Here is a 12,154-nt window from a genome sequence, read left to right as displayed (position 1 = left end):
TCTAGCAAAGGGTTATGACGAGTTCACCCTTCAAATCACACAATTTTTGACAACTCTTGAATGACGATTAACGCAAGGGACATTCCTCCACCCTGTGTGTCTTCTATGGTTGAGTGGAGCACAGTGGTGAGGGAGAGTCACACACTTCAACACACACCCTCAATGCCTGTCCGCACACACACTCCAGTAGCTGTGACACACTCCGACACGCCCTGTGACAGCTTTGTGCAGAGCTGACAGCAATAGGTCCTCTGAGATGTTTATAGAGTATTGCAGCACACACAGAGTAAAGGTCCATGTCTTTATCCTGCTGTAAAATCCTCCTCAGGCCCAGTCACACAAGAAATATCAGCGACCCGCTTAGCGTGGGGTTTGCCAGAAGATACGGTAACAGCTAAAGGCTTTAGATGTTGTAATGACAGATAGCAACAATCACTTCAAGCATGCAACTGGTCCTGGGTCCCTAACCCATTATCATCAATTGATGTGACTGATACCACCCTATGCAGAGTAAATAACTGAGGCTCAATAAAAGACTTTAGTTTATCTCTTCACAGACACAGAGAACTCAGGTGAAGAGTCCAAATATGATTGGAAGCCACTATATGAGCAGCTCAATGAACCATTTGCCAGTTGTGTGTTTGCTGTAATGAACTGGAATGTACAGTATTGAGTGGCAGCTGAACTGAACTCACAACTGAACTAAGACCACACAAATGTCAATAATGATTAGTTGTAACTGAAAACTGATTTTTTTTCAGGTGTCGTGATGCTTTCTTGACCTTAAAAGCGATTATGTAAAAAAACCAAAGGTGCCACACGGTGATTCAGTGTTAGCTAGCTCACATGATTGCACAAGGATTCATGGGTAACAGTTAGTCTGTCATTAATGTTGTGTACTGTAAATTCAATAGGTTTTATGAATAGGCCAGTTTATCTTCCGTAATATTTCGTTGGATTCCTGTCACTCGCGAACCCCTTTTTGAAGACCCAGGCTCTAAAAGAAGAACAGGACACATTTATTTACTCCGCACTTAGAACAAAGTGCAGTGGTATCGTTTATGCTTTGTTTCCGGCTCTGTGTCCATATGTGAGTCAATCGGAAGTCCATTGAGAACCTCCGTGATCTCTGGTGTGTTTGCAAAAGTAGCTAGCATAAAAACAAATTAGCTAAAAGACTGATGAATGTAATACAGCTCTTTTTAAATATTTTTTTTTTTAGTGCAAAGTTTGCCAAAATGTTTAGCAAGCTAACATTGGTAGCATGCTAGTTATGTAACATATAGAGTGCTTGTACAGTGGATCATACATCTATTAAAAACATATTTCACACTCCTGGCTGCAAACCTGACGGGCTAACCTCCTCGCTTATTTGTCGCCATAAATTATTGGTCCTGTTGCACGTAATTCACAAGAATGGATGTTGAAAAACGCGTTTTTATCAATCCATAAAGAGATGCAGTCCATTGCACCAAATACTAAGGGCCTACTCCGTATACAGAAATATAGGTGAAAAACAACACTGTGTGGCATTGAGATCATCTCTCAAGTGATCATGTGTATGCTCTGAGCAGGAACAGCTAATCGTCATTATCATCTGCCATCTTGTTCATTCTTTAATTGATTAAATAAAAGGAGAGTGGCTGTCATGGAAACAAAAAAAGCCCCACAAAACTGGAGCAGCAAGAAATTCTACTGCTGATAAATGAGGTACATCAGAGAAAATTAATAATGGAAAATGGGGTGCCACACTGTCCAGTTCGGAAAAATTATTGCAAGCTTAATCTGTATGTGCTTTACTCTTGTTGATTGCACCCTTTATAAATGCAAAAACTGTGGTGTAACTTAACTTAATTAGTTTGTTAACAGCAGTTTAGCTCAATTGGAGTCATACGATCAACTAAAGCATGTTTCATAATTCACATGGCGGAATCACTGAAATTCAATTAACTGTGAAACACTCTGAGAAAAATCTGCTTGTGTTTCTGTGGGTTTTTGGATCAACATCCCACATGATTTAAAACCAGGTGACAACACACTGTATGATCACCATGGTTTCACTGCAGCCACGCATTTCACAAAGCCATGCGGGAGTTCCCCTTTGGCGCTGTCTATTCTTGTACTTTATTTTTCCTATGTGGCGAAAGCTAAAACTCAGATTCACAATATCATATCAATATTGCCACATGTTCCTTTGAGTCAGTCCCTCTGCGCGTTTCAACTCTGTGCACTGGCAGCCGCAAATGCGCCGCTCTTGGGCGGGCATCCATTTTGGCTGGAAGATGATGGGAGTCTCTTTTATTTTGGTTGAGTTTCCATGATAATAATGAGGCCAAGAGGCACTGGCGGGAAAGGAAGAAGGTTGGAGAAGATGGAGGAGAGAGGATATGGTGGAGGGGGTTGGATTGGTAATGCCAAGACTCATGACTCATCGTGGTGAGGGACTGGAGGAGGAAATGAATGGGGGAGGAGAAGAATGCAGGGCCGGTATTGGTGGAAGGACAGTTGAAGGTTGAGCCGCCATGTATGCTGCTGTAGTTTCGCACTGGCAGCATGGTGGGAAACATGGTTAAGTTCCAGCGCAGGCAGGAATAGTGGCTCTGTTATCAGTGTGGTGTAAGAATTCTTTACCGATGTTTACACAGTGAGTAGTTCCCTCGGGAATAAGCATCAGTTATGAATTATGGAGAGGTGTTTATAGAGACTAATAATGCATCACAGCTCTGTTAACTGAGCTGCAGGTCATGTAGACAGATAGACACTCACACATAAGCAGACAGTTGTATAGAAGTTTAAATAAACTTTGTCTTGTGTTTTTAAAGGCCTCAGGCTCAATGGCGTTGACCTATCATACCTCTTGTTTGACTGAATGAAAGCCAGCTGGTTAGAGCAGTTCACCTGGTTTGCAAATACAAGCATATAAAAGAGTGCGTGGGGAACGGGTTACATTCAGAACAAGACTAGGGGTTGCAGTTGCCTGCAGCAGCCAAAGAATTTTGAGTCCTAAAGCATCCAAAACTGAGAACACTCATACAAAATGTCTTACTGCATTTTGCTGTAATAACGTTTACACTTCTGTTTTAAAGGCCCTTGAGTATTGAAATATATGCATGTCAACTGTTTGATTTTCCAAGTGCTTCTCAGCGCCATAATCTCTTTATTAGTGGTGTTCTAGGAGAACCAACAGAGCTCTGTGCTCCAATAACAGGTTGAGCATGGTACCTGGCAGATACTCGGTCAACTTGCCCTTTCCTGTATTACTTAGTATGCTATGTGTTAGGCTCGTCTATGTTGACCAAATGAAGATGGTTAAAAGATGTGGCTAGGGACACCCAACACATTACATTGCACATAGTCACATCTTAAGTTACCTAATGTTGGCAAATCGCTAACTAATTAGCTTGGTAACGTACAGCTCCATCAAGAGCAGTTAGCTTGGTCAGATCACCAACATCAGCCACGTTTGTTTCCTCCTATTTTCCGTAGTAACATTAAAGAGATTCAGAAAAGGACAGATGGGTTGGCTACTGACATATTTTTACAACACAGACGACATGAATCACTCTTACAGCCAGATCAAGGTTAACAATCCTTTCTTTGTATTATCTCTGTAAGGCTAGGTGCTGTCCCAAAGTAACTGTTGGTGTTTTATGTTTACCTGTCCAACACACAGGGGCTGATTGTCCATTGTTCCATTGGCACAGATATGCAAAAGCACACACATCGGAGCAAGACACTCCACACACTCTATAGTTGTTAGCCTCTTTTTGTCTTTGGGCCTCAGGGCCTTTGTCTGGTCAGTCGTTATTCATGGCCACACAACTTCAGGCATCCCATCCTGAATGTATCCTTCCAACGCATATTTAGTGCTTGCTGTCAGCTTCTTGAAGCTATAGAAACTATCTAGCATATCTAATACACACTGTGCCACCGGACTAAACAGAAGCTGCATCATCATGCTTCTTTATGTCAAGCTTGTCCAACCCTGCAACAGTAACTTAAAGGCGCTGTATGTAAGAATGTGGCCAAAACGGACACTGCACTCAAATTCAAAATACTGCCGCGAGTCGTGTCTGCCCCCCCTCCCCTACAGATTCGAGGTTGCTGGACAGCGGCACGCTGGAGAGTGATTTGTATGCCCACGGCTGCCGCGTCCTTGATCTTCGGTTTTCCAGCGGACCGCTCGATCAAGTCCGGCTTCTCTGCTGCTAACGCTGCTGCCGGGATACAGCTGAGGAGGAGCCGGCTGCTAATGCTGTGTACTGGGACACTGTCGTCAGTCGTAACTGTAACTGATGCTGAGACTCTACTGACTGCATGACTGGTAGACGGCGGTGGGTGGCGCAACAGGCCAAAACACAAATTCAAAACATAAACATGATTTGCGGACCGTAAATTTTTTTTTTAAATGGAAATATTCTGGCTGTACTATTGTTGTCGGTGAGATCGGTATGTTATATGAACATTATTCCTTAGTCTCTGTGACATATTAGGATGATTTTACGACTATTTGCTTTAGATTTCTGACATATAGTTCCTTTAAGGGTCACGACCTAGGATCAGTCAGTTGAGTCTGATAGTGCATGTAAGCACACCCAGCTAAAGGACCCATCATTTGCTATATCACATCCGGCTGATTTTCCACACAGTATTTATGAACACTTAAATGCTCTGGATTAAAGCAACAGTTTGACAGTTGGGAAATGCGCTCATTTGCACTTTTGCCAAGAGTTAGATGAGAAGATTGCTACCATTGAGGGTAGGCCTTTACTATGCAGGATTGTAGGTTACTGTTTTTAAATACACTCACCTGCGAAAATTAAAGTAAAAGGCAATGCCAGATTTGCTCTTGTTTGGCGTTTCACCTCGTTGTATTTGCATTTATTTGGCGTTGTGTCTCTTGGTTACCTGCTGCTTACGGTCTGGCACATTGTCGCTACCTTGAGGTCCTGCTGAAGACCCCACACACTTCTAGTGGGTCATAAGTAGGCTAATAATTGAGAAGGATTAAGTCCGTATGAGTCTATACATTGTTTTTTAGGAAAATCCTGCAGAGTACATATTTAAGTATGAAGAAGCAGCCGGTGAGCTAACCCTAGCATAAAGACTGGTTACAGGTAGAATGGTAATAAATATTATGCTACTAACATCCTTAAAACTCACTAATTAACAAGTTATATAGAAACTGATTTTATAAATGGCAATTTGTTTTGTTTTTTTACCCTGTGTTGTGCTGACTTCCTGTCTATTTCAGTTTGTCAGCTGAGGGATAAGAGGGAAATGAAATTCTTAGATTTCAGGTTCCCTCCAGCAATGATTATACAAATATGTAAGAAAAAAAAACAAAACACTCACGTCAATAAAATCTTATTAAAATGTAAGACATAAAGAAGTGCAGCAGCTAAAATGCAGAAATAAGCCATAATATAATGTACAATGTAAAATAAAAAAGAATGTAGTGCAGTTGTAGACAGGAGCACAGTGAAATGAAATGTATAAACCTTAATGTAAACAGGTTGTACAGTAATGTAGTACACATAATTACGAACTGAGAAATAAGTATGAATTAAGTGCTGGTGAAAACTCCTCCAAACAGTAGAAACAATGGTGAGGGGAAGAAAATGGTTGCCGAATGGATCTGGTGTTGCCAAATTTACAAAAATTGTTGGTTGTTTCAAAAGAAAATCATCACTCCCTCCTTACACACACACACGCACACACACACACACACCTTACCAGTGAATTATAAACACTCCTAAATAGATATAAACCGGCACTGATGTGTAAGAGCTACCGAATTCTTATCAACCACCCATCAGCCAACCCGCCCCTGCACAAACAAGCACACACACACACACACACACACACACACACACACACACACACACACACACACACACAAACACGCACTGCAGTTTTCCTGATACATAGCTGCTGCTGGATATAAATGATCTTTTTTTCTTAATTCAAACAGTAATCCAGATCTTACATGTTGAAATCAGCTGTGGTGTGTTTGAGTAGGTTTACCTGCAGAGTTACACACACATCAAAGCTCAGAAATATAACCACTAGACAATCCTCTCAAAAGTTTTCTCTAACAACACAGAAAAGCCTGTAGAGAGACCAGGTAATGATTTTGAGTGACTGGACAATGTGTCATAGAAGTGTAATGTTACAGCCCTGCCTCCCTATCTCACCCAGACATGCAGCCAATGGCAGCTCACCACAGTCCCCTCCCACAGCCACAGGCTTTAAAACTCCTCAGTCGATTCCTGTCGTTTCTATCCACTCTGGTCTCTCCCCTCTGCCTGCCAGCCTGCCTCGCCATCCGAGCCATTCGCTCTGACCTTACCAGACTTCATTCATCCAACAGAGAAAAACAATTAAGATTTCAGAATGGCCAGTTCTTATAAGACCAGCTCTTACACTGTGAGGAGTTCCAACGCCCCACGGACCTTCAGCAGCAGTTCCTACGCTGGACCAAGCAGTATCACCTCCCGCAAGAGCTACAGCGTCAAGAGTTCCTTTGGAGGACCCTCCAGGGTCTATGGAGGTGGCATCACCAGCTCCACTTCCTATGGCCTGAGCTCAAGCATGGGTAGCGGGGGCATAGGCATGGGTGGTGGTAGCAGCTTTGGTAGTGGCATCCATACCCCTATCACTGCCGTGACTGTGAACAAGAGCCTGCTGGCCCCACTGAACCTTGAGATTGACCCCACTATTCAAGCTGTCCGCACCCAGGAGAAGGAGCAGATCAAGACCCTCAACAACCGCTTTGCCTCCTTCATCGACAAGGTAAGAGCTAGTAACAGACACAATGTGTGTGTGTGAAAAAATATCAGGTTGCCAAGGCACTGATCTTTACCTTATGCTTCTCTTCAAACAGGCAGAAACTGCTTTAGGTGCATGGAAAGCTCAGTCACAGTGTAGTCAAAAAGCTTTACAGTGCTGTGACATTATTATGCAATATTTGATATAGTGCTCCATATGTTTGCCACATGTCATGTAATGCTGATTTCCTCACTTTTGCTGTGTGGTAAAAGTTGATTTATTCCCTCCTCTGCTTGCGTCACCTCCCACGAATGCACTCAAGCAGGAAAAAAATGTGCTGTAGCTCAAACTTAGGGTTAGGCTCTCTATCGTTTGGCTCAGGCTGCCCTTTTATAGTGATGAAAAACAGACTTGCAGAAAGGAGAGACTGAGAAAGACAAAGAGAGAGAAAGAGAGAGAGAAAGCTAAGGGTGTGTCCAGGCAGAGCTCAGGGCTTGTGATACGAGTTACCTTGGGAATGGGCCCTCCCATAGCTGGGGTGTGGCTCTTTCTGCTGCCCTGGTGGCCCCCACCCCTCTCAAACACACACATACACACTCAGTCAGCACTGAGTGCTATTGTTACCTTAATAACAAAACCTCCTTTCATCGTGGCACATTTTAAAAGGAGTGTCCATTGGGAGTGTGCTGACTTTTAATCATTCAAATCAGCATTTAAGTCCAGTATCTAACACTCAGGAGTGTATCTGTCCTCTGGGGCCTCAGCAGTGGGTTAATATTTAAAAAGGCCAGTAGTTTCATGTTCTGGTCAATGCCAGCTGATTGGCTACATGTCAGCTCTCCTCCTGGCACAATGATTAAAGGAAAATAAAGTGCAATTTGCATGCTTTAACACAAAGCAGATAAAATTCCATCCTATCATCTGCTATGTTGTGAAGGCAGTCCATTTGAAGGCACTTTATTATCTGTGTTTACTCCAGTTCAAATGAAGACCAGGAAAGGTTAGATCTCACCTGTAGAGTGCAGTGTATCAGAGCAAGGTCCATTGGGTCACGTAGCTGCTTTCACAACCTTGCTTTTACTGCTCACAAATATGCAAACTCCCCACCTTTTCATCATCCACCTTCACTTCTGCCCTCCCTTCTCTTCAGCTAATACATCACCCTCACTCCCCTCTCCAGCTCCTTTTTACTCCCTGCTCTCCCCTCATCACATCTCTATCACAGTTAAATATTTACCTTTCTGCGTCAGGCTGCGGATGCAACTACGCTTCACCCCCTTCTCTCCCTGCATTCGTCCTCTTTGGAGCCTTGCCATACAAAAACAGGAAGACATGCGGGAGAAGGGTTAACTAGCCCCATTCCTCCATCGCCGGCTTTTTTCCAACCTAGTTTTGTTCTCACTCCCCTCTACCTCCTGTCAGGATGTACGTATGTCAGGCCTTCCTTTGGAAAAGCCCGGCCAGTCTGGAAACACTGCCAACAGCAGCTAACAAAGCTCCAACGTTAGATAAGAACAACAAAGAGTGTAGAGGAGGCATGGCGATGGTGATTCAGATGATTGAGTGTGAACATGATAACCCAGATAGGATGCTGTTTTGTTTGTGAAGAGCAGACTTCAGCTGTATTGTACTTTTAAAGGCAATTTAATAAGAATTCATAACTGATGACAAGGAATCTGTCTTCAAATATCCATTGCAGTAAACAAGCATGTAAGTTGCTGATTCTTTGTAAAGGTTTCTTGATTAGTTGCTAATAAATAATTGTATATTTTCGCCTTTCTTTCTGCGTCTTTCTCTACACATCAGGTCCGCTTCCTGGAGCAGCAGAACAAAATGCTGGAGACCAAGTGGAACCTGCTGCAGGGACAGACCACCACCCGTTCCAACATCGACGCCATGTTCGAGGCCTACATCGCCAACCTGCGCAGACAGCTCGACAGCCTGGGCAACGACAAGATGAAGCTGGAGGCTGACCTGCACAACATGCAGGGCCTGGTGGAGGACTTCAAGAACAAGTGAGTGTGGAGGGGGCAATGAGAGCTAACGGTGTTCTGTCATGTAAAGAAGCGTATCTGGGATTCATCTTTCTCATTTAGGTTGAACTGGATGATTTTCAGAATGCATAAAAACTTCATGCACAAATGAAATACAGCTGAATTTAAGAGTTCAAGTCCGCATTGTCCTTCAAGTCTAGCCTTGCAGCACACTGAGTTAATCTTTTTGTGGACTACTCCCTGCATCTGTCCATTCTCTTGCGTCATACAAAATCTAGGGAATTACAGCACTGAGGAAGCATGTTCAGAACACCCATTACATTACATATGACTGAAGGTAAAAGTCATTTTACAGAGTTGGCTGTCTATAGCTTTACGTAAGAGGGCATGAGCCCTAATGTTTGCGTGTTGACATACACATCTGTAACACTACAATTGTGGCACACATATGTGTCAGTTGTCCACAGACAGATGAAACATGTCAGCCGAGTTCAGAGGAGCCCCAAGGGAGAAATATCAGTAACAGCTTTCACGCTTGGCCCAGAGTCAACCGACTTTGTGTGAGGAAAATGTCCTGGAGGAGTTCAAGAGTTAGGGATGGACTGCCAGCGCCTCCTAGTGTTATGTTAATGCATAACCCCTCAAAACTGAACAGGGTCATGAGATGAGACTCTTTATGAATATTCAAAAGCATGAACTGTGTGTATTTTTTCTTTCAGGTATGAAGATGAGATCAACAAGCGCACAGAGTGTGAGAATGACTTTGTCCTCATCAAGAAGGTCAGCATTAGCATTCAGTCAATTTGTCTTTGAGATGCAATCATTTGATAACCTCTTTTGATATCTCTGTACATGAAGACAGTGTTAGCTTTTGTGATGTCTCATTCTAACAAACATCTTTTAATGGTTCCAGGATGTCGATGAGGCCTACATGAATAAGGTTGAGCTGGAGGCCAAGCTGGAGAGTCTGACAGATGAGATCAACTTCCTCAGGTCGATCTATGAGGAGGTACGACACAAAATCAGCTCAATGGCTGTCTTTGTTTTCATATTTTTTTTCTCAGAATCTCTTCAGCATCTTGCCTCTTGTGCCATCCACAAAAGGACATTAGCTGGATAGGTGTCCTCAGTGAGGTGAGATTTACTAACCTCTCTCCTCTTCTGTTTTTTTTTTTTGTGCTTCTTCAGGAACTGCGTGAGCTCCAGAGCCAGATCAAGGACACTTCAGTTATTGTGGAGATGGACAACAGCCGCAACCTGGACATGGACGCCATTGTAGCTGAAGTCAAGGCTCAGTATGAGGACATCGCCAACCGCAGCCGCGCCGAGGCAGAGACATGGTACAGGACCAAGGTAACTGAGAACTCCTTTTGAATTTTTCTCAAGTTAATATTTCTGTTATTTATTTAGAAAGGTATATAGGGCGTGTGTTGCCAACCCTACTTGCCACGAGCATTGTTTAAACATGTAATGTTCTGATCAAGAGGTGTTCTAGTTTGTAATGTCTTGTATTGTTGATGTTTATTTAGTATGAGGAGATGCAGACATCCGCCAGCAGATATGGAGATGACCTGAGGTCTACCAGGACAGAGATCGCAGACCTTAACCGCATGATCCAGAGGCTGACATCAGAGATTGATGCCGTCAAGGGACAGGTATGGATAAAAGTCATTGCCATCATATGGCCATCATATAGTTTGTGTGTCGTGTAACAATCAGGAGAGTGGACAAAGCCTTATTTTTTTAAAAAAAAAAAATCTCCTCACAGCGTGCCAATCTGGAGGCTCAGATCGCTGAGGCTGAGGAGCGTGGTGAGATGGCAGTGAAGGACGCCAAGTCCCGCATTAGGGATCTGGAAGAAGCCCTGCAGAGAGCCAAACAGGACATGGCTCGCCAGATCAGAGAATACCAGGACCTGATGAACGTCAAGCTGGCTCTAGACATTGAAATCGCCACCTACAGGAAACTGCTGGAGGGAGAGGAGGACAGGCTGGCGACTGGCATCAAGGCAATCAACATCTCCCAACAGAGCAGTAAGTCATCTTCATCAACTTTGCCTTCTTTGTCTTTGTCTTGACTTAAATCATAACAAAACTTCCTCATTGATTGGATTGTGTTAGATGTTTTTTAGCTTGAACAGATTCTATGCCTATGCTCATTTAACCGTTTTTTCCAACCTATCTTCTCTTAACAGCAAGCTACGGTGGCTTTCCCATGGACAGCATTAAGAGCAGCTACTCCAGCAGCGTAAGCAGCGGATATGGTGGCAGTGCATATGGTAGTGGATATGGCGGTAGTGCATATGGCGGTAGTAGCATGACCGGCTTCAGTGGCGGCAGCTCTGGCGGCTACACCACTACTACCCAGACCAAGAAGAACGTTGTTATCAAGATGATTGAGACGAAGGATGGCAGAGTGGTGTCTGAGTCTTCTGAAATTGTTGAGGATTGAGCTGTCTAGTTTAGAGGTGTAGCAACCTGTCTGCTATGATCTACTCTGTCTCTCTGGTAGTTTTATACTTACTGTTCACTCCCCCTCCCCAAATATGAAGTAAAATGCTTGCCAGCCACTTGTTTTTCATGAAGCAATAAATGATCCTAACACTACCAAAGATCTGAAAGGGACCAAAGAATTTATTATATATGTTTGATGTCTGACTGTCTGAACTAAAAAAGTAGTTTCGTCTCAGAAAGTGAGATAAAAACTGGGCAAATTGCAACTACAGAAAAGAAACATATAAATATGTAACACTCCCTTGAAATCTCTGCAACAGCTATTCCATACATGAAGGGCTATTTCCTCCAAATGGCGTTGCATAGACAGCAGTGTTGTCAAAGGAATGTGAATGTACTGAAACAGTGCTTCAGCGTTGTTGGTCAACTAATGTCTTAAAATTGCCTGCTGCAGTAGGTAGTGCATGTCTTCCCTATGCGTGTCCTGTAACTGAAACTGTTCGACCCCTTAGGAGGCTGCCCACATCATACTGTTGTCCTGAGGTGCTGTTTTTGCTACCAAACCAAATAAAAAGGTGTTTACTGAAAGAAAATGATGTGTTTGTTTTGATTTTTGATAATGACTCAAAGAAAGAAAGAAAGAAAGAAAGAAAGAAATGTGGTAGTAGTAGTTAATTAAATTCCAATAAATCTGATAGGAATAATTCGAAGCACTTATAGAGTAACTAAACCCCAAATGCCTGTGGATATTCTCATTTATCCAGGTCATAGTTATCTCAAGGCAGTTGAATCGAACGCAACTGGACTTAGTTTTGTCTTAGAAGACGTTTCACCTCTTATCCAAGAGGCTTCATCAGTTCATGCTTCTCTGACTAGGCTGGAACTAGTCTGACAAACTGGTGTGGAAAGACCCAGGTATTTAAACTCTGGGGAGGT

General features: G+C 43.1%; 1 protein-coding gene across 1 annotated transcript; it reads left to right on the top strand.

The window, feature by feature from the left end:
* The first annotated feature begins 6,268 nt into the window (after window positions 1-6,268).
* krt8 (keratin 8) lies at window positions 6,269-11,811 on the top strand. The gene is made up of 8 exons (XM_049580222.1): window positions 6,269-6,795; window positions 8,578-8,786; window positions 9,485-9,545; window positions 9,679-9,774; window positions 9,954-10,118; window positions 10,295-10,420; window positions 10,534-10,798; window positions 10,960-11,811. The coding sequence occupies exons 1-8, from the start codon at window positions 6,397-6,399 to the stop codon at window positions 11,214-11,216; spliced, it is 1,578 nt and encodes a 525-aa protein (XP_049436179.1). The 5' UTR covers window positions 6,269-6,396; the 3' UTR covers window positions 11,217-11,811.
* Window positions 11,812-12,154: the final 343 nt, after the last annotated feature.

The sequence above is a fragment of the Epinephelus fuscoguttatus genome, linkage group LG7, assembly GCF_011397635.1.
Source record: "Epinephelus fuscoguttatus linkage group LG7, E.fuscoguttatus.final_Chr_v1".
Taxonomy (NCBI): Eukaryota; Metazoa; Chordata; class Actinopteri; order Perciformes; family Serranidae; genus Epinephelus; species Epinephelus fuscoguttatus.
The sequence above is the reverse complement of the archived record's forward strand: the minus strand, read 5'-3'. Positions and strand labels throughout refer to the sequence as shown.

Bases quoted from the DNA above. Each gene is read 5' to 3' on its own strand.
- krt8 (XM_049580222.1), top strand. From the start codon at position 6,397: ATGGCCAGTTCTTATAAGACCAGCTCTTACACTGTGAGGAGTTCCAAC. The intron at 8,787-9,484 runs GTGAGTGTGGAG...TTTTTCTTTCAG, and splicing joins GTGGAGGACTTCAAGAACAA to GTATGAAGATGAGATCAACA. The intron at 10,421-10,533 runs GTATGGATAAAA...ATCTCCTCACAG, and splicing joins TTGATGCCGTCAAGGGACAG to CGTGCCAATCTGGAGGCTCA.